Here is a 22712-nt window from a genome sequence, read left to right as displayed (position 1 = left end):
CCAAAAACTATATTCATCAGACACCAAAATCTGTCATCAACAGGAAAAATGAGCATATCCAGACAACAAATCTTTTTTGAATTACATAAAATCATAGGTTCCTGGTATATTTTCCATGACAACACCCTGGCCAATCAGAAGTGACATTACAACAGATCAATAATATTTTCTTTTGCAATTAAGTTGCTACTCTCTTTGAAATTTGGCATTCTTGCATCTGCTCTGATAAGCATGAGACTTAAAGCTTCACTACCATGTCTCTTGTTTCAGCGATACTCAAGTTCAAATGGCTTATGGATTAAAGGTGCAGTAGAAAACAGTAAATGATTAAAAGTGGCGTTTTCTAATCAGTCCGCTCAGCAATATTATACCACACCTCTGGCGCAGGTGATGTTTGAAATCGGCCCTACATCACAAAAGCCCTGTGATGAAAAGTGATGATTAATGAGTCGATGTAGTACAACTGAGGCTGCAGGCTGATGCTGCAATTCTCCACCACTCTGAATCATCAGTGTTCTCCTCCCTTTGTAGACAACAGTAGCAAAGATATGCAGAAAGAAATACACCACTATTATCTTGGCTTTCTCCCAGGTCTATAGTGTAGGAAATCCCAACTTTGTTCCAAGCACCAGATTTGTTGTTTCAGCACCCTTTGATAACTATTGTGGTCGAAATGCACCATGATAACTATTGTGGTTGAAATGAGATCACCATGACCTACAGGTTCTACCCAAGCTACCCACCATCCTAGCTTGCACATATATTGCTGTTCCTTCAGTGTCATTGGGTCAAAAGTCCCTCTCTCTTGAAAACATTGTGGGTGTATCTACGCTAAATGGAATTTGGAGCTGCAGCAACATTCGAAATTATGGTTGATCACCAAAGTCAGTTTCCCGCTTTCTGCCCAACCCTTTGACAATTTTACCCCTAAGACCTACACCTACAACCTTCTTGAAAACATTGACTGTTGTGTCCCCTCTTGCTTTCTGTAACAGAAAATTACAAAGGTTCACCTTTCCGTGGGTGAAGACATTTCTCCTCATCTCAGCCCTGAATGGCCCATCTTGTATCCTCTGGACTCCTCTGTCATCAGGGAACATCCTTTCTGCAATTAATCCAGCTAGGATTTTATAAGTTTATATGAGATCTCCCTTTATTCTTCTAAACTCCACTCAGTATGGTCCTAACCGACCTGGTCTTTATTCGGTGATAACAGTTCTTACGACTAAAGGGTCAAAGGATATGGGGTGAATGCAGGAGCAGGCAATTGGGGTTGGATGATCTGTCATGGTCATAATGAATGGCCTGCCTCCTGTTCATATTTCTATGAGGCTGTGAAAAAAGAAACTCAATGCGTGTATTTTGATCCATCGCTCGGATAAATGCACTGGTTGGTGCCTCAAACCCATATAATATGGCATCACTGACGGTCAAACGGCAGGGAGACAAGCGGACATGAAATTCGAAAGATAACCAGCAGAGAAGAGGAGGACAGCGTGCGAGGAGGACGAGGGTAATAACGAGCCTCGCCCCGCTCCAGTCCACCCTGTCCCTCCGTCCCTTCTCCAGCCGCCACTTACACAATCTCGTCGTTGTCGAACTCGAGCTCGCCGGCCGTGTCCTCGAAGTCCTCGCCGCCTCCGCGCGCGCTGCCCTCAATCGTGCGGTACGGCACAACGACGGCGCCTCGCGCCCCCGACGCGCGCAGCACCTTCACCTCCATCACGCCCACGCTCTCGCTCACGTGCGTCACCTTCTCCTCGAACGTGAAGATGCCCGCGTGGTCGTCGTCGAAAATAGTGACGTTGGCGGTCGACGGCGCGCACAAGCACGCGACCTCTGCGGACGCAGGCGGCGCAGCGCCCGCCACGTGATTGGCCGCGGCCCCGGCGGGCGGGGCCGGGGCGGCCGACGCGTGGGCGCTGGAGACCGAGGTTGCGTCGTTGACGTCACCGACACCGAACTTGGGCGAGGGCGCCTGCGCGCTGACCGGGCCCGGCCCCAGCGCAGGCGTGGTGCAGGCGCCGGTCGCCGGCTGCTGGTTCCCGCTCGCCGGCGTGGCCGCGGGCCCGGGACCGTCCACCCGCAGGTTGCTGAGGTGGACGCAGAAGTTCTCGTCCTCCTCGAAGATGTCGTCGTCGATAATCCCCACCAGGATCTCCTTGTGCGTCTCGCCCGGCTTGAAGACCAGGCTGCCCTCGGTGAACTCGTAGTCGGAGCCGGCGTTGGCGGTGCCGTCCTCGGTGCGGTAGTCGACGGTGATGGTGCGGGTGAGGTCCCCTCCCCGCCTGACCACGGTCAGCGCCACCGAGCCGCAGTTCTCCAGGCACTGGTAGCTGCCAGGGTCGAAGTAGACGCGGCTGACGGGGCCCTCGTCGATCTCGGGCCTGACCTCTTGCATGGAGACGGCCTTGCGGGCCTGGTCGGCGGCGTGGCGCTTGAGGATGTTGCCGGCGCCGATCATGAGGCGGGTGGCCTGGATGCGGTAGAAGGCGCGGCTCTTGGCCTGCTGGCTCAGGACCTGGTAGTTGGCGAGCTCGATCAGCTGCTCCATCTCCTTGTCCGGGTGCTTCTGCTTCAGCTCCTTCAGGATGCGCGCCATCTCCCGCCTCGACTCCTCCTCCTCGTCCTTGGTCAGCGGCGAAGGGCCGGAGGCAGGGGCTCCTCCGTCGAGGGCAGGCTCGGCGGACGGCCTGGGCGAGGCCGGGGGCGTGGAGGACGAGGTGGAGGCCGCGCCTTCCTGCAGCGAGTTGAACATCTTGCCGTCCATCTCGATGTCCACTTTGGCCGAGGAGGAGGAGGCGGTGGGGTCGGGGTCAGCCCCGGGCCGCTCGGCTTCGGTCTCGATGATGATGGCGCGGTGCCTGCCGGCCCGATACTTCTTGTACATGTACTTGTAGAAGAGGAGGCGGCGGTCGGCCACCCAGGCGAAGACCACGCAGACCGGGAAGAAGATGAAGGTGAGTAGGCTCTCCCAGAGCTCGACGACGCCGGGCGAGATGACGGCCAGGATCAGGTAGAGCCAGGCGTAGGCGAAGATGCTCCAGGCGGCGGTGACAAAGAAGACCCGCAGGTGCTTGATACGGCGCACCTCGCCGTCGGGCACCACGTGCACGCAGATGGCGATGATCACGAAGGTGTTGAAGGCCGCGCTGCCCACGATAGTGCTGGGCCCCAGCTCGCCGGCGCGGAAGCCGTGCCCGCACACCTCGATCACGGACAGCAGGATCTCGGGCGCCGAGGAGCCGAGCGCCATCAGGGTCAGGTTGGACACGGTCTCGTTCCACAGCCGCACGGTGGTGGTGCTGGTCTCGCCGTTCGGCTTCTTCACCGTGATCTCCCGCTCCTGCGAGGTGATCACCTCGATGGACGACATGAAGCGGTCGGCGATGATGGAGACGCCCAGGAACATGTAGATCATCGCCACGAAGTAGACGATGGCCCGCGCCACCTTGTCGCCCACCGACGGGTCCTGCGGGTACCACACCGGGAGGATCACGCCCTCGGTGCACTTGTACGAGCCCTGGCACAGGTTGGACGAGGCGTTGGAGGCGTCGTTGTTGGCGGCCGCCGCCGCCTCTCCCTCCCCCTGATGCTGCTGCTGCCGCCGCTGCTGCTGCTCGGCTGCCGAGCCGCTCTCGCTCCCTTCCACCTGCCGGACACCGCCCACCAGCAACAGCAAGAGAGGCACCGCCAGCCACAAGCCAGCCTCCAGCGCACGTTCACGGGGCGCTGCTTTCCACCACCTCGCCATGACGACCGTCGACCGCTTTCCAGACCCTTCCGTCTGCAACGTTTAGAAAGAGAAACACATACAAGTATTAAAAATAATGTCAATGTCTACTTGGTCAGAGCAATACTTTACAGAATGCCCTTTCCTTCGTCCTGTGCATGAATGGGGTGTAACTGCTCTAAAAAAAATGTCCTGCCAGGCGGTCGTTAGAGTTTAGCGTTTACCTGATGCTGCCTTACCGTGTAAAATTGCCCTTACATGTTCCGAATGCTTGCAGGAAGCTTGCCTAAATGGCAAGCCCTGCGTCACATAAGCCTCAGAAACCGAGAGAGAAATCAAACTCAACCTATCCTATTCATTCGGCTTTAGTGGTACCAAGCAATTGCAAAAAAAATGCCCAAAGTCGCATACGTCAGTTTCAATATGTTGCCATAAGAACTGTTTAAATGTGCCGGGCTTGCCTCGCCACGTTAATCAATTAGTTCTTTATAATTTACCATTGCAATTTCGGTTTCACTCTACACATCTGTGTCTTTCTGTTTTACAATGTTTTAAACACGCATCGGCGTGGCAATATTCTCTAAGAATGCATCGGTTTTTAATTTTATAAAGAATGGCCAGAAAGTCAGTGGTGGGTAACTCTAGCCATGGACGGCTGTCGATTTTCTATTTGCTGTGTAGAAAACATTAAATTATTTGAAACGCACGAGCGAAGAACTGCTTTCCATTTCCTTTTTTTAAAAGAAAAGCTGTTTTATACAAACCAGGTTGAACATACCCCACTGCGTTTAGTCGGTGGTGATTCCTCGATATGAGGTCCGACAACCCTTGCCTTCGCCTTTCTTGTAAATCAGGAGCGGAAGGTTTTTACCATGATAGTGTTTAGGGAAGCGAGCTACAATGAAATCCGCTAGACTTCGCGCTTACTCCCAGCCATAGAATCAACCGTTCAGTTTCAAATCCGACGGAATATTGATGGATATTGAAAAAAGTACGAAGCCGAGATGAAACCTAGGAGATGTGGAATGGTCAAAGTTTCTCCGCATTATGTTTTCATTATTATGCGTAGAGCATTTCCACGTAATATAACCACTGTGGTCACCAACCGTCTGAGTACTGTGCAATCCAAGCACTATGGATGTCTAAGGCAATTACGATTTTCCGATTTCTGATCGTGAGAAAGCCCAGGCTTGCAGTGCATCATGGGCTTCTTGCCAGTACTCTTATCTCGGCGTGACCCACCTACTTCATTGATCATTCTGCCGGCCGTCTTAAAGAGGAACGAGTTCCAGTCAGCTAGGGAAGTGGAATCGAAAAAGGGAAACGCTCGCACAGTAACACGTTTTGTTTTAAGAGAATCTTCGTCTTTCAGAAACCCCGTATGCCCACGATTAGTGAAGTGAATAGGCATATCGTGCTTTCAGTGCATAATTTATGCCAAACTGCCGAATGATTTCAGACAACTCGAGTAGTGTTCGCGGTCTGTCGTTTCATCATCTTTTTGATATTGGTGTGATGCGCCAGCCCCATAAAACATTGAAGTATCGCCACCCACGCGCAATCTTCCACTCAGGCATCTATAATCTCGCTGATTTGGAAAGCATACTTCTTGAAATCGGCGTCTTCACTGTGATGTATTGATTGAAAACAATGTGAGGTCATCTCTGCGATTTATTTCCATTTTGACATAATTCGTGTGTCCTTTGTACATGCACGAGTAATATGTGTGCATGTGCACTAGACATGCATGCACGTTTGTAACCTTGAACGTGTTGTTGAAGGACGTTATTACTGGGAGTCCTCGATCCCCTAATGCAATGTAGTACCAATCAATAGGTTGTTGCTATTATTGTGCCGTGGTCTGTATTACGTTAACTTATCTCCATGAACCAGTAACTGTAGAAACTAAATTGAACTTGCAGTAGCTGTCATATTAAACCACTGAGACATCTCATTTTTGTTTGCCCTTGAAGCATGTTTCCAAATACTGCAAGGAGCACCATTTCATTAACACTCACGCCTCACGGAGTTGTTATGTTTTACAAATTGAACGAATCCAATGAAAAGAAAAGCCCATTTGAAAGGAGCAGCAGCACATCAAGGGAGATCTGCTTTATGTCTTATCGGAGTTTTCGCTGAATGAATGGTCAGTGGTTTCCTGTTCTTGAAGTTGGTACCCAGAGAATGTTAGTTCAAGACCAGCAAATTGCTTCTTCTGATGAAAGCAAACGTTTTTCATTTATCAAAATCATTTAGGCAAATACAGAACCTGGAGTGTTCCAAGATACCATTGATTTCATGAGATGATTTCATTTGTAATGGCCAGTTAGGCTATGCAAAATTCGAATACACATTTTGGGAAAATCAGAATGGTTGATAGTCTGCCACTGCTATATGAGAGCTATTTTCCTGTGACATGAGTCCTATATATGGTGATGCATTTAACTAAAGTTGTGTTTTCCAGGTCTTAATGGTCGCCCTTTCCTCTGTCAAATATTATGAATTCAGGATCTTAGAGACCTGAGCGCATGACCTTGAGTAATAAGTCAATACAGCAATAATTAGATGTTCCGTCAGGTGAATGTTAAAGATCCATGATATAATTTTGAAGATTTGGTGGTGGTGATGATGTTGTGGGGAGCGGGGTGGGGGGTGAGTGTGGTTGAATTTCTTCCTTAGTTTATCAGAAACCTTCAGAATTTAGAACTCCTCTTAGAAATGTCTTAACTTTTGCTAAGGAAGACTTCTCTTGCCTCTCCATGTAGTTGGAGTAAATGAGATTGAGGGAGAACTCTATAAGATTGGAGTCATACCTCATGCTTGGAAGATGGATGTACTTGTTAGGAGGCAGCTTTCCGAACAAAAGAAAAACAAGACATTTGTAGGCGTTACTCAATGCAGTGTGTTAGGTCTTACCATCTTCATCAATAATGTCAATTAGTAGGTCAAAAGTGGGGATACCACTGGTAATTGTAATGTTCATCTGATGACAAAACAGTCTGGGCCTTTGAATGGCAAGAGTCAAGCACCATTCAGGCTCATGATGATAAGCGGCAAGTAATGTTTGCAACAGACAAGGGTCAAACAATTATCGTCTCTAGAAAACGTAGAACATTACAGCACAGTACAGGCCCTTCAGCCCTCGATGTTGTGCTGACCTGTCATACCGATCTCAAGCCCATCTAACCTACACTATTCCATGTACGTCCATATGCTTGTCCAATGACGACTTAAATGTACCTAAAGTTGGCGAATCTATACCGTTGCAGGCAAAGCATTCCATTCGCTTACTGCTCTCTGAGTAAAGAAACTACCTCTGACATCTGTCCTATATCTTTCACCCCTCAATTTAAAGCTATGCCCCCTCGTGCTTGCCGTCACCATCCTAGGAAAAAGGCTCTCCCTATCCACCGTATTTAACCCTCTGATTATTTTATATGTTTCAATTAAGTCACCTCTCAACCTTCTCTCTAATGAAAACAGCCTCAAGTCCCTCAGCATTTCCTCGTAAGACCTTCCCTCCATACCAGGCAACATCCTAGTTAATCTCCTCTGCACCCTTTCCAAAGCTTCCACATCCTTCTTATAATGCGGTGACCAGAACTGTACGCAATACTCCAAGTGCGGCCGCACCAGAGTTTTGTACAGCTTCACCATATCCTCTTGGTTCCGGAACTCAATCCCTCTGTTAATGAAAGCTGAAACACTGTATGCCTTCTTAACTGCCCTGTCAACCTGGGTGGCAACTTTCAAGGATCTGTGTACATGGACACCGAGATCTCTCTGCTCATCTACACTGCTAAGAATCTTACCATTCGCCCTATATTTTGCCTTCTGGTTACTCCTACCAAAGTGCATCACCTCACACGTCTGCATTTGCCACCTCTTAGCCCAGCTCTGCAGCTTATCTATTTCTCTCTGCAACCTACAGCATCCTTCGTCACTACCCACAACTCCACCAACCTTCGTGTCATCTGCAAATTTACTAACCCATCCTTCTACGCCCTCATCCAGGTCATTTATAAAAATGACAAACAGCAGTGGACCCAACACCGAACCTTGCGGTACACCACTAGTAACTGGTCTCCAGGATGAATATTTCCCATCAACTACCACCTTCTGTCTTCTTTCAGCAAGCCAATTTCCAATCCAAACTGCTATATCTCCCACAATTCTATTCCTCCGCATTTTGTACAATACAAAAAAAAAGCTACCCTCCTCCCTTGACACCAATGAAATTCCCCATCCCTATTTACACTGGGGTCACCAGTAGCCAAAAACCTAAGTGCAGCATCCCTATAAATAGCATGACTACGAGATCATGGCAATGACTAGAAATTCTATGCAGAACAACTCACCAATTGAATCCCTGAATCCTTCCCACCATCTACAATGCAGAAGTCAAGAAGATAATGGAATGTGTCGTGCTTGCTTAAATGAGTGCATCTCTAAGAATGCTCAAAAAGCTTGAGATCTTCAAGGACAAAACAGTCTTCTGGATTGACCCACGTTCACCACCTTAAATCTTAATTCCCTCCAACACCTCACCACCTTAATGGTGATGGATACCAACTACAAAAAGCAGCAACTTCCCAAGATTTCCTCAGTAGAACCTTCCAAATCTACAACATCTACCACCTAGAAAAACATGGGCAGCAAGCATTCAAGATCAAGATAACCTGCCACTTCCCCTCCAGATCACAGACTTGGAATTCTTTCACTGTCAAATAATTAAAATACTGGAAATTCCTCCTTGTTACCAATTGGGCGTATGTGCACTTAGGGACTCCAGTGATTCAAGAAAAATGCTCATCACCATCTGAATGACAGCCAGGATTGGGGAGTAAGTGTTGGTTAATCCACGAACAAACAAAAAAGTCTACTTCCTTGGTATGATTTCAACTAGTTTCCTCTGCACCACATCTAAGGCTTCAGTCTGCCTCTTAAATTATACCTACATTCAGACACAATAATCCAGCTGGGCATAACTAGTGATATATTTAAACATTTAGCATAATTTCTTGTTTCTGTAGCATAATACAAAATCATGAATCTTGTATATTGGAAGGAAACAAATCAACTCCAGTCAAACTTACAGACAACACAAAAATAGTGGATAGGCAGGTTACAAGGGGGATACCAACAGTTTGCAGAGATAGATTGATACACATGAGTGGAAGATGGAGTATGACATACTGAGAAGTTATTCAGTTTGGAAGGGAGAACAAAAGGACTATTATTTAAATGGAGAAAAGCTTCAGAAAGTGGCAATACAAAGAGACCAGTGGTATTGCTGGATGAAACACAGAAAGCTGGCACACATGTCCAGCAGGTAATCAGGAACGCTGGTAGAATGTTGGCTGTTATATGTCTTAACAGCCTGCTGAACTTGTTCAAAGATTTGTGAATATACATGCAATTCTGTCTGATCTTTCACTCCCTTTCAAAAATGATTAATTGGATTTTATTCCCACTAAAATATATCACCACACAGACATTAAATTTTAACTGCTATGTTTTCCAATCTCGTTCATGTACATCTTCCTTTCATTTGCTGTTATCCTTCTCACTCATCACTACATTTCCAGGTTTTTGTCAGCTACAAACTTTAAAATTGTGCCATAGATATCCAAATCCAGTTCGTTACTGCACATCAAAAAGATCAATCATTCTAATAACACCAACACATAGGATATGCCACTATAAAACTTCTCATCATTCTGAGAAACATTCACTGCTGCTCTTGTCTTTTAGAAACTTTTTAAATCACGCGACCATTGTCCCTGTATGTCCATGAGCCAAAGTTTTTTCTAATAAAGCTGGCATGAGCGTTTTAGTCAAGTGCTCCTAGACAGCCCAGATATATGACCTGACGGACTCTGTTTGCCAGATCAAAACCTCATATCATTCTGGGGTGTCTGATGTTGTATTTACTGTTTCATGAGGAATTATGGTGAACAGCAGCCTCTATAGCAATTAAACAATATTTGCAATTCAATTTTGTATACAGTTTCACTCTGTATGGGTTGACGTGAATGGAGAAAGGTATTTTTCATCATTCACCTATGGGATGTGGGCATCTCTGGCTGGCCAGCATTTATTGCCTATCCTTGATTCCCCAGAGGACAGTTGAAAGTTAACTGCATTTGCTGTGCGCCTAGAGTCACGTGTAGGCCAGACTAGGTAAGGATGGCACTTTCCTTCCCTAAAGGACGTTAGTGAACCAGATGTGTTTTCCCAACAATCAACAATGGATTCATGGACATCATTAGATTCTTAATTCCAGATTCCTTATTGACTTCAAATTCCACCATCTGCCAATAGGCACCACCAGACTTTAGTTGAGTTTCGGAATTAATAGGCTAGTGATAATACGACTCGGCTTTCTCCTCCCCAGATTTATCAGATTTTAGGTTCCAAAGTGATAAAAAATTAAAAGTTGTTGTTTAAAAGTCTTGAAAGCCTTTATCCAAGATAGCACCCAATTCTTGGTAGTTGCAGTTAATTTGTTCTAAGTCACTAATCAACACTTAATGGTTCATCGGTAATGCACTTCAGAATACAAATGCTGGTTTCCATTGCGACAAAGCAGTTGCCTGTTCTATTTCTATCTGGTATCACTTTGCTTAAGATGATATGCTTTTCTATTGAGTCAGTAGACAATAGTGAGAAGCAAGTCAAGCGGCTGCATTTTAAGCAATCTCTTGAAAATTTAATCAAATAATGATGTAACAGCGGCTCTTGGAACACTTCCGATTTTCTTGTCATCCGAGAAGCGACGAATGTCTAGGAATGTTTTAGTTACAGTAGTTCGAGGCCTTGTAGGCTGCCTTCTTCAAACCAACCATGCGTATTGAAGTCTTTTTAGATTCCAGCAAAGACTTTATTTGCTTGCTTCTGATTGATTTTGAAGTTGGTTTCGTGTTGCGCAGTGAGTTTCTTCCTGGTCCAGCGCACAGCGAGAGAAAGATCGCAGCTTTCTCGTTCAATCTAATTGTGCCAAATCGACTTATTTTGACCACACTGATACATAGCCTCATGTGTTTTAAGTGGTCACACCTTCAAAACGAAAATGAGTTTAGTATTCCGTACGACGAAGTGAAAATGAAAAGGAGACCCATTTACTGAGAAGAACATTTCGAATACAGTGTAGATAAGGTACAGGTTAAATAGACCTCCACAAGGTGCAGTGAAACAGTAGCTTAAATCGGTACGGATTGCAATATTTTCTGATCTGGTTGCAGACAGACATTGCTTGTATAATTTACAGATGTTGCACTTGTGCTGTTGTGACATCGGACGGAAGATGTTTGCACCATTAATCCAAAAGCTTGCGAGTTGAAGGCGCTATTTAGATTTAGGTAGTTTCCCATCTTCTAAATAACAGTTACCATTTCATAAGAGAGAGGTTTAAGGTACTGGACTCTATCTGAAACAAAGGTCACAAGTATGTTCTTTGACCTTTTTGTTCAACATCTGTTATATGAGCAATCGTCGCAACCATGAAGTTAGGATTCCGTTCCTACTAGGCCAGAACGTCGCCAATTACTGCACAATTACAGATTGCTGAGTTAAATTACAAAGCACTATTGCCAATGAGCCTCACAAAATCACCCCCGAAACAAGAACGACGGGGAAAACAGTGCGGTTCTGATTAAATGTCCATCCAACAAAACGCTGTTCCTTCAAGCAAATATTCCAAAACAATATTTACTTGACTGCATTTTTTAATTGCACTATGTTTTATCCACAATGGATATTCCTCGATACCAGTGAGGGGAGAGCATTTTTTTCGATATTTAGATATTAGAGTCGGCAATTGCTTAACAGTCCCACTCTCGCTTCACACATAGAAGATTGTGGATTCAAACCTTACATTCGAAACTTCAATGCATCATCTAGACTATCAAGAGGATGTTGCACCCAAGAAAGTCTATATTAGCAATTAGTCCAAGTTCCTGTCTGTTCTTTGAAGGTTTTTTTTTGCTAAAGTACTATTTAAAAAGACAAGGGAGTCGATCTGCCTAACCCTTAACAGATATCTGAAATGTCAAAAGTAATGAGTTATATAAAGATATTTTTGTGTGTTGTGAAGAAATCATAATGGGCTCAAAACGTTAACTCTATTTCTCTCTCCACTGATGCTTGCTAGACCTGCTGAACTCCTCCAGCATTCCCGGTGTTTGGTTCAGATTTACAGCATCCACCAAGACTTTGGTTTTATATTATGGTAACTGTTTAGGATCACGTACATTTATATAGTACCTTTTATGGCCAAAGAACTTCGCAAAGTTTTTTTTCTTGTAGCCATTGACGGTGTGTTGAAGTACAATTGCTGGAGTTACTTAGGGTGTTTCTACAAACAGCAATATGACAATAATGAGATAAGCTATTTTTGTGATGTTGGATGGCGGTGAAGTATTGGCCCGAACACCGGAGGATAACTCCCATGCTCTTCCTTCCAAATGCGGCATGGGATTTCTTTTTTAACCTTCACCCATGAGGGCGATGTGACCTTCATTTAATTTCTCATTCTGGGATGATAATTCTGCCAGTGCAACACTCCTTCAGTTCTGCCTTAGGATATCAGCCCAGATTTTTAAGCGAACTCAGTTTTTGTTGACTGTTTGGTATTGACATCCCGAGTTCGTGAAAGGCGCTATACGAATGCTGTTCACTTCTCATCAAAAGTGCTTCCGAAGATTTTCCCCTGTGTATATTGTAAAAATGTCTCTTTTTGCGTAGAAACTATCAACCTTAAGAAATATTATTTGTCGCGGGATTATGCATTTGCCTTGTATTTATCAATTTGGAAGTTAACAGTTGAGGATATTTTGCTATCGAGAGAAATTACTTACATACGATACACTCCAGCATGCTATTCATGCTTTGTACAGTGAACCCGAAGCGAATTTGAATTGCCATGTAATATATTTAAAGTGTCTGTTATTAATTACTTGCTAGTGGATCGTTTGGAGACACAGCATTTCTGAACTTTATGCCCATTCAAAAAGGTTTGAAAATGAATCATATCGGTCAGACTTCGCGGTAATCATCCTGCCCTAGATTTCTGCTAAATCACTAATCGCCGGATTACTTACTGCCATCTCAAATCAAGGCAGTAATATTCTTTCTGGTTGCAACAGCTTGTTTATTGGGCACAAACTTCATTTCTTGATAGCATCAATTAGCAGCACTGTAAGCACCTGATAAAATGTAACAATCTTGCCCTGGGATTACTGCAGCGATAGGGCGATTGTAGCAAGCAAAAATTATGAACGTTTAACGCTGTGCCCCCTGGCAAACCTGCATATTACTACAACTGGGAACCCAAGGATAGGCTACACATTATTATCAACATGCCTGTGAAATGTGAAATGGGTAACGGCTACAAGATGTGTCATATGTACGCTTAGAAAATATATAATTCTTGAACAGTAGCGGTTTAAATTACACCCATTAGTCGGCTGGCTTGTACACTCCCGTGTAATTTGTTTGACAAAACTGGAATTCATCCGGCCTAAACCCAAGAAGATATTAATTGTTGCATTTTGATTAAAGACGTGAGGACCGGAAACCCCATCTATTTCACAATCTTCATACAGTTCGTGTGACATTACATCAATCAATCTACAAGGCTTTGCATTACTAATCTCGATTTGATTATTACACAATTCAATTATTCTGTTCGCTCCCCGGATTTCATCTCAAACCTTCGCTTTCCTTTCGATTATTTTGTTAGGATTTTGTTTTCTTGCTCTCTTTAAAGAATCGATTTATTTTCAGGCGATATGTTTTTCAAATTCGGATGTTTGTGAACAAATTGTGTGCGGTAATAGGATTGGTGTTTGCCGTTTATTTAAGCAACCTATTGTACAGTCCATTATTGTACAATAATACAGCCCAAGGCATATGAATTGTAAGACTTGAATGGAAATAGTTATCCTCAATTCTGTTATGCCAGTAAGTGGAGTCTCAGAATGAGATGGTCATTGCGTATTTTCCAAGTACTTAATACTCTGCTGTTGATGGCAATAAATGTGAAATATCAATCGATTGAACAGTAAAACTGTCAACAGCAATATCTTTGAAGATGCTCCAATCTCTCATCGCTCCTGGATTAGAGGAATACATGATTGTTCAAGATTCAAGTTCCTTGGTTATTCTGCAGCTTTTCCTCCTAAAAATGGATGAGTGGGTTTTTGGTCAGAGAAGAACTGGACCTGGATGTCATTTTAGCTGGAATCATATAATTACCTGCATTCTGTTTAGTCTCACTTTGGGAATGAACCCGTCTGGGCAGTTTCACCCAGGTGAATAGTGCTGTAACTTGAATGCTAACAATCAACATCTAGGTTTATAGCTGAATAAAGGTTATTTGTGCAAGGCAGTCAGAGTTTGTGGTTAGTTATCCTGTACCTCAGTCAATTTCTTCATGGAATGAAAAGAAAGATTTGTTTTTATATTACTTCTTTTAACATTTCTCAGAAGCAGCTTAAAGCATTTCTTGCAGTGTTGGTGATCTTGAAGTTCAATAACTGTAATTCATAGATAAATTGACCAACCTTTTTGCTCATCGTAAGAATCTCATACCAGGAAAGACAATTAGTAGTGAAATGATTTATGATGTCATTGGCTGAAAGATATGTGCTAACCAGAATACCAGGAGAATTCACTGCTTTCTTTGAATATTTAATTCTAACCAAATAACTGGGATTGGCAGCCAGGGCCTAATTTTAACATTTAGTCAAGCAATGCAACACTCCCTCAGTACATCGCCAGGTAGCAGTGGAATAGGTTAAGATATATATTAACTTCAGTGATCAAAATAACATTTACACAATATAGAAGGGAGATTGATTGTAGAAACATTAATATATTCAAGGTGTCATTCCCATTTATTTTCATCACAAAGTAAAAAAATGAACACAGCTCGACTTAGTTGTCTCTGTTTGTCTTAATTTTGATTATGACCTTGTCTGGGAAACTAAATCAATGCAAAATCAGTATTACCCTAATATTTATTAATCAATTGTACACACTGTTCAACAAGTTTTAAGGATGGCAGTCGCTATTTTCCACCGTCTTCAATATATATTTCTGATGAACTTGGTGAGTAGTATTTTGGATGCAATTACTCTTGTTAAAGCTACCCAGCATCCAGTAATTGTTTGGCTCAACTACAACTATCAGAATGAGTACCATATGATTTGAAAATGAGAGTCAAAGAAATATATCTATAAAGCTTACCTTAGAAAAGTCCCTGCAGCTGTTTGGATCTTTATGGAAAAAGACGGCATGTGATAGCTTCTCTAAATTTAACAGAAAGACATCAGGGAAGATTCTTGTCCTTTAAGTGTCTCTAAACATGGTTTGCATAGCTCTGTCTGAGCTTATCTGTAGTTTTGTGCTTTTGCTTCCATACATGGATCTGTTCCCAACAGTAACTTAGAGCTGTTGAGCTGCATTGTCTGGCAGTCATTAGCTGGATCCAACATACAAATGATAATGTCTTTATGACTAACGCAAGCTCCAGCAACAACAATTACAAATAATGGTTTTGTTTTGGAAAAAAGTCATGTATTTCCTAGAAGATACTTATATTTTTTTTAAATAAATAGATAGCTCAAGCTTTCATTTGAAGTAATCTTTTCCATACACTTTTATTCATCTGATTGTATCTGTGTAAATCACTCAAGGTAACACAATCATTTTCATGCTGAACAACCTTCCAGTGTAACTGTACAAACATTTCCTCAAATAATTTAGTGCTACATATTTGGAAATAAACTAATGCCTGACTTTTGTTTCACAGCTTGTAAAATAAAACAAACAACCAACAATAAACTGAGCAATGGTGTTATGCAGCATTTGTGAATGTCTGATCTGATCTGGTTGTCAGTTTGTTATTACTGCAAAGATCATGGCCCTTGGACTGTGTCACCAGTGCAGCATATTTCAAAGTGCTGTGTAGATTAACTGTGTAAGCTGCTCTATGATGTATTTGATGGACTTACATAGAGCAGAAATAGTAGAGTTTGTTCATAAAAACCAAAAGAACTGTGGATGCTTTAAATTAGAGACTAAAGTAGAAATTGCTGGAAACACTCAGCAAGTCTGGCAGCATCTATGGAGATAAATCAGAGTTAACATTTCGGGTCAAGTGATCCTCTCTCAGACTTGGTTCATGCTTACTAGCTTATCTGTGACCATTGCAGTCTTTGTAAATAGTCAGGCAGGTTAACAAATAAATGAAAGAAAAAACATGAACTAGAAACTTTAAATAAAAACAAGTAAATGCTGGAAATACTCAGCAGGTCTCCCAATATCTGTTGAAAAAAAAAAGCCAGAACATAAGTGCAGATCCTTTGTTAGAATTGAAAAATAAGACAGCCCTTAAATAGTGTGGATACAAAAAAATCTTAAGAAAACAACAGGTATAGCAACCACAAGGAGAAAATTAGTGGTGTGAACAATCTACAAACTGCTTAGAAAAGCATACTACTAAGCCTTTAAAAAAAAACATTCATTTCCTGCTGGTTTCAGAAAAGCCTAACTTGCAACAAGAAATGTCCTCTAAATGACCTCAGGATATACCTAAAAGCAATTTGTTGACATTTGAACTTAGAGTGTAATTATTTATAATGAATAAGACTTTGGCTCAAATGAACAGAACATTATTGTATATTGTACCCATATGGAGCAGTATGTTATACCATCTAAAATGGTATAATGCTTCCAGGCTTTCGACAGTATGGTTTTTGATTTAGAAATAGAGTAGAAGTAGAAAATGCTACTATTAGAGATAAAACTAGGTGATGTTTCTTACAAAATACTGCCTGGCCTATTGATAAAATGAATGCATATCAGCAAGCTTATCTGTTTAACATTAAGGAACAAATGTTGCGCAGACTCATAATCCTGACACCTAGCAAACAACAGTACCAGATTTTCTTACTTGACATCAAGATCACCAACAGGGAAAGGATACCTTAATCTATCAATCAGCACTTAGCTAACTGAGCAGAGCTAAATTACCTCTAAAAAATTTAGGGGCTCAATGTTTCTTCTTACGCAGCTTCAAGTGAAGGAAGTTTTGGTTCTGTTCTTCCAATTCCAGCTCAATAAGATTTCTCTGTTCATCCTCCAATCAATTGACCTATGTATAATATGTACATGCATATCATCTTGGAACATGGACAAAAAGGAGTTGAATCTCAGAGGTGATGCCCGAGAGGCTTTGACATCAAGGTGACCCAAGGAGCTCCAATAACTGAACTCGATGAATGTTAGAGGGGACTGTCTAGGGCTGAAGTTAAACCTAGTACAAAACCAGACGTTTCTGTTTCTGGAGCCCCAGAATATCACTACAGGAGCTCATTAAAGAAGCATCCCAAGCCCAACTATCTTCAGCTTCATTCTTCCATCACCTTCTCTCCATCTTGAGGTCAGAAGTGAGATGCTCCCTGGAGATTGCACAGTGGTCAGTTTCAGTTTGAGCTTTTTCAGATATGGAAAAATAATAATGCCCTTATGCATCACGGCTGAGACACCTAGTTTTTGGTTGAGAATTTGTCAAGCTATCTTCACTCTGCGGAAATACTAGGCGATGATGGTTTAACTATTTCATCATGAAGTTAATTGGCATTATGATCATCAACAAACATCCTAGGGGATATTATTGATCAGGCATTTAGCTCAATCAATCACCTAAATAGTGTGGTTATGAGAGGAAGCCTAGGAACTGAATGGTGAGTATCTTATCTCTTGAGTTTCTCATGCATGTTTCCCACTCAAACAGGGCAGTTAGACCAACTAATCACATCACAGGAAGTATCAATTAATGCATCAATTTAATAATGCAGAACTGATAGACAAACGCGTCCAATTTAATAGCATAGGTTTTTAAAAAAAATCAGCACTTTCAACTGTTGACAGTAGGATGATTATAATTAACAAATTATCCAAACAAAAGTTTATTTTAGATCTATTTTGGGTGTATTTTTTAATTGGAAACAGCTCTTAGTTTGTGCTTGTGAGAGCCTTTGTTAAATATACAGTATTCCAATAGTAGCAAATGAAAAAAAATTACATGATTTATCTTGTGTTTGTAAATTGGAGGAAAAAGTTTCAAAGAACATTGCCTTCCAGATATAGTGGATAATGGTAAACTATACAAGCATATTAAGTTCCAGTGAATACTTTTTAAGAAATCATTGTCCACTTACCATCCTAAAGTGTGAACTGACACCTTACCACTTCTCCTAATTCAGTTGCTATGAATTAAATGTGTCTACCAAAATAAAAGAAAAGTCTCAAAATGTAGCCATATGCTGCACTAAAGCGGTCTGATGACTGCTGTAGTATGAGCGGCTATCCTTGTTTCCATTGCGTACTATTGCCTCTGTCGGTCAATTTTCTAATGAGGCAAGAAGGAGGTAGAAGCAAATTTGTAGCATCAGTTTAAGTAGCTGTGTCCTAGCTTTGGAGTACTACACTGCCTGTTGATTACAAGTTTATAAAGGCCATTTGGTAGAATTTTCCATCTGGCTCCCAGAATCCTGGAGCCTGTGAAACCAATTGCTAATAACTACTTAGATTAGAAGGTGTAGAGCTGCAGGCCAAGCAGTGTCATAGGAGCAGGAAAGCTGACGTTTCGGGCCATAGGCTTTCATAGGCTCATCCAGCTCTAGATGTTGTTATTTCAGATTCTCCAGCATCTGCAGATCCTGCTGTCAATGCCAATAACCACTGCTGGGTAAGTACATCAGTTCCTGCAGACGAGCTTGGTCAGGACTTGGCTGATGTGGCCTGACAGGCTTTGTTTGAGTATGAATCATCCTAAAGTATCTTCTTTCAAATAATGCCATTAAAAGCTTGAAAGACTGTGATTGGGCTTCTTCCAAAGAAACAATGTGTGACCTGCAGAGTCAGACTCATACGGGATCTCATATACTGTTTGAAGGGTTGGGTAGATGGGCTGTTTGGAGATTTGTGCCTCGACCTCATGTTCCCGATTAAATCCATCAACATTGTCAGAGTTTTTCTGGATGGATGGATCTTCTTCGTTTTGGTCCATCATAAGCCAAGACTCCCCATGTTTCACTGGCTATGTTTAAATTCTTCAGGGTGCATTGACGACATGTCAAATAGTTTCTGTTGTCCTCCTGGGAGCATCCTGGCACAATTGAATTCTGAGTACAGCAGTAGTTTCAGACGTCTGGTGCCTGGCACTCAACAGACACCTCCTGTCCAGTGGTAATGGGAACTGCAGATGCTGGAGAATCCAAGATAATAAAGTGTGAAGCTGGATGAACACAGCAGGCCAAGCAGCATCTCAGGAGCACAAAAGCTGACGTTTCGGGCCTAGACCCTTCATCAGAGAGAGGGATGGGGTGAGGGTTCTGGAATAAATAGGGAGAGAGGGGGAGGCAGACCGAAGATGGAGAGAAAAGAAGATAAGTGGAGAGGAGAGTATAGGTGGGGAGGTAGGGAGAGGATAGGTCAGTCCAGGGAGGACGGACAGGTCAAGGAGTTGGGATGAGGTTAGTAGGTAGGAAATGGAGGTGCGGCTTGGGGTGGGAGGAAGGGATGGGTGAGAGAAACAACAGGTTAGGGAGGCAGAGACAGGCTGGGCTGGTTTTGGGATGTAGTGGGGGGAGGGGAAGAGCTGGGCTTGTTGTGTGGTGCAGTGGGGGGAGGGGACGAACTGGGCAGGTTTTGGGATGCGGTAGGGGAAGGGGAGATTTTGAAACTGGTGAAGTACACATTGATACCATTGGGCTGCAGGGTTCCCAAGCGGAATATGAGTTGCTGTTCCTGCAACCTTTGGGTGGCATCATTGTGGCACTGCAGGAGGCCCATGATGGACATGTCATGTGGAGAATGGGAGGGGGAGTGGAAATGGTTTGCAACTGGGAGGTGCAGTTGTTTATTGCAAACCGAGCGGAGGTGTTCTGCAAAGTGGTCCCCAAGCCTCCGCTTGGTTCCCCCAATGTAGAGGAAGCTACACCGTGTACAATGGATACAGTATACCACATTGGCAGATGTGCAGGTGAACCTCTGCTTAATATGGAAAGTCATCTTGGGGCCTGGGATGGGGGTGAGGGAGGAGGTGTGGGGGCAAGTGTAGCACTTTCTGCGGTTGCAGGGGAAGGTGCTGGGTGTGGTGGGGTTGGAGGGGAGTGTGGAGCGAACAAGGGAGTCACGGAGAGAGTGGTCTCTCCGGAAGGCAGACAAGGGTGGGGATGGAAAAATGACTTGGGTGGTGGGGTCGGATTGTAGATGGTGGAAGTGTCGGAGGATGATGCGTTGTATCCGGAGGTTGATGGGGTGGTGTGTGAGAACGAGGGGGATCCTCTTTGGGCGGTTGTGGCGGGGGCGGGGTGTGAGGGATGTGTAGCGGGAAATGCGGGAGACGCAGTCAAGGGCGTTCTCGACCACTGTGGGGGGAATGTTGCAGTCCTGGAAGAACTTGGACATCTGGGATGTGCGGGAGTGGAATGCCTCATTGTGGGAGCAGATGCGGCGGAGGCGGAGGAATTGGGAATAGGGGATGGAATTTTTGCAGGAGGGTGGGTGGGAAGAGGTGTATTCTAGGTAGCTGTGGGAGTCGGTGGGCTTGAAATGGACATCAGTTACAAACTGGTTGCCTGAGATGGAGACTGAGAGGTCCAGGAAGGTGAGGGATGTGCTGGAGATGACCCAGGTGAACCCTCACCCCATCCCCCTCTCTGATGAAGGGGCTAGGCCCGAAACGTCAGCTTTTGTGCTCCTGAGATGCTGCTTGGCCTACTGTGTTCACCCAGCTTCACACTTTATTCTCCTGTCCAGTGGATTTAGTTTTTGAGTAATCAATTCCGTGAAGTAGGTGTTGAAGTGGACACTTCATGGACCACTCTTTTTGACTTTAGATTTGAAGGATTCTATGAAGGCACCCTTGTATCTAGTGCTTTGAAGTTCCAGCTGTAAGTCCATAGAATCATAGAGTTTTGTTTTTAACAGCATGGAGAGAAGCCCTTTAACCCAATAAGTCCCCACTGGTTATCAAACATCCATCTGTTCTGACCCCATTTTCCAGCAGTTGACTTGCATTCTTGTATCCTTGTATGCTATGGTGATTCAAAAGGTCACCTAAATAATTCTCAAATCTCTAGATGTTTCCCACCTCTATCTTATGTCAGGCAATGATTTCCAGATACCCTCAATCTTCTGGATTTCTGTCTATAGCTAAATCACTCCAGCCTAGGCAGCATCCTAGTGAATTTCTTCTTCACCTGCTCTAACGCAATCACATCCTTCCTATATATAATACAACAAAGAACTGAGGATGCCAGAGAACTGAAACAAAAACAGAAATTGCTGGTGAAATTCGGCAGGTCTGGTAGCACCTGTGGGGACAAAGCACTGATGAAGAGTCACCGGATTTGAAATGTTAACTCTGCTTCCTTCCCACAGATGCTGCCAGACCTGATGAATTTTGTCAGCAATTTCTGTTTTTGTTTCACATCTTTCATATAGCCTGGTGATGAAAACTGTGCACAGTACTCTAGCTGTGGCCATAGCCTCCCTACTCTTTTATTCAATGCCTTAACTAACAAAGGAAGGTAGATCATAGGACTCTTTAATCACCTTGTCTACCTCCCCTGCTCCCTTTAACAATCTATGGACAAGTACGCCAAAGTTCCTTGGTACATTCTAGGGTTCTATCATTCAATGTGTAATTCCTCCTAAAATGCACCTCATACTTTTGAAGATTAAATTCCATTTGCCACTGTTTAGTTGTCATTATCTCATTGGTTTTGTAATATAGAAATTCACACAGAGAATAAATTTGGGACAGGTGTGTGACACAGATATCTGGCAGACTTTCTGCTTTGTTATGCACCATAATTCAGGGTATACAGGGTGTATTAGAGATGTTTACTTATCGGAGCTCTGATTCTGCTACAATCATTAGGTGTGATGAAAATAGAAAATGCTGAAAATAAGAGACCAGTCAGAACTAAAAGAGTATTTTTGGTTAAGGAAGAAAGACACCTGTATTTATACTGCATCACCCTTGGATTATCCCAAAGTACTTTACAGCTAACAAAGTGCTTTTGAATTGTACCTTCTCTAGTCACATAGGACAGGTTGCATGTGGGGATCCTCATCACAATGGCATAGCACAAAGAGGATAAAATGATATGAAATGATGACAATAAGAGTTCTTATTATTGCAAAAAATTTGGTTCTCATAATGAACAAAAAAAAGTGAAGACTGGTAATTCCAGCAGATGCTTCAGATTGAAATATGGGCTGGACAAACGCATCTTAACAATTACACAAGCATGAGGAGGAGGCCTAGGGATTACAAGATTTTTGTCTTTGCTTCCAAGTTGCTTTGTGGTCCTACCCAAGCCTATGCCCCTCAGTCCAATATCTCATTTTCCCCTGTATTTTGTACTCCATGGGATTTGTTCCATAAATACATTAGTTCCGTTAAAATAATCAAAACTATTATTCTGACCATATCATGTTATTGTGTGGCTATAATTCCTCTCTGTGAAGCAATATCTTAATATCTTAAAGATGCTGCAAAAATGTGGGTCATTATTATTGCTGTCAGTATAATGAGTAGAAACAATTTAGAAAGAAAACAACCACATTGCCAACCAAGTCCAAGAAAGTAGAATATTTATGATATAGTTTTTCACTGCTTTGGTTGAGGGATACTTGAAATACAGTGTACAATTCTGATCTCCACACTGTGGGACATCAATGGAGACCATCAAAAAGAACGATTCAAAGTATAAAGAAGATAAGCTGTGAGGTGAGATTAAGGAAACTTAAACTATACAATTTTTTAATGTTAATAGTGGGATGGAGAGCCATGATGAGCAACCCTCAGCAACCTAACATTTTGACTCAACTGAATGGCTTGTTAGGCTACCTCAGAAGGCAATTAAGAGTCAACCAGATTAATGCGGTGATTGGT

At 43.2% G+C, this 22712-nt stretch overlaps 1 protein-coding gene across 7 annotated transcripts in view; it reads right to left on the bottom strand.

Moving 5' to 3' along the window:
* LOC125452780 (sodium/calcium exchanger 1-like) overlaps nt 1-15092 on the bottom strand; it is a 285237-nt gene extending 270145 nt beyond the window's left edge. For 4 of the 7 annotated variants that reach the window (XM_048531607.2, XM_048531609.2, XM_059645208.1 and 1 more), the window contains exons 1-2: nt 4498-5436; nt 1581-3787 (exon numbers count right to left, since the gene is read on the bottom strand). In XM_048531607.2, coding sequence (XP_048387564.1) covers nt 1581-3787; nt 4498-4509 — 2219 coding nt within the window. In that variant the 5' untranslated portion in view covers nt 4510-5436. Of the gene's footprint in view, nt 1-1580; nt 3788-4497; nt 5440-14983 lie in introns of those variants that run through there. The other 3 variants (XM_048531611.1, XM_048531613.2, XM_048531610.2) reach the window with 3 other exon arrangements.
* Nucleotides 15093-22712: the final 7620 nt, after the last annotated feature.

The sequence above is a fragment of the Stegostoma tigrinum genome, chromosome 4 (genome assembly GCF_030684315.1).
Source record: "Stegostoma tigrinum isolate sSteTig4 chromosome 4, sSteTig4.hap1, whole genome shotgun sequence".
NCBI lineage: Eukaryota > Metazoa > Chordata > Chondrichthyes > Orectolobiformes > Stegostomatidae > Stegostoma > Stegostoma tigrinum.
Note: the sequence above shows the minus strand (reverse complement) of the source record. Positions and strands in the feature narration are given on the sequence as shown.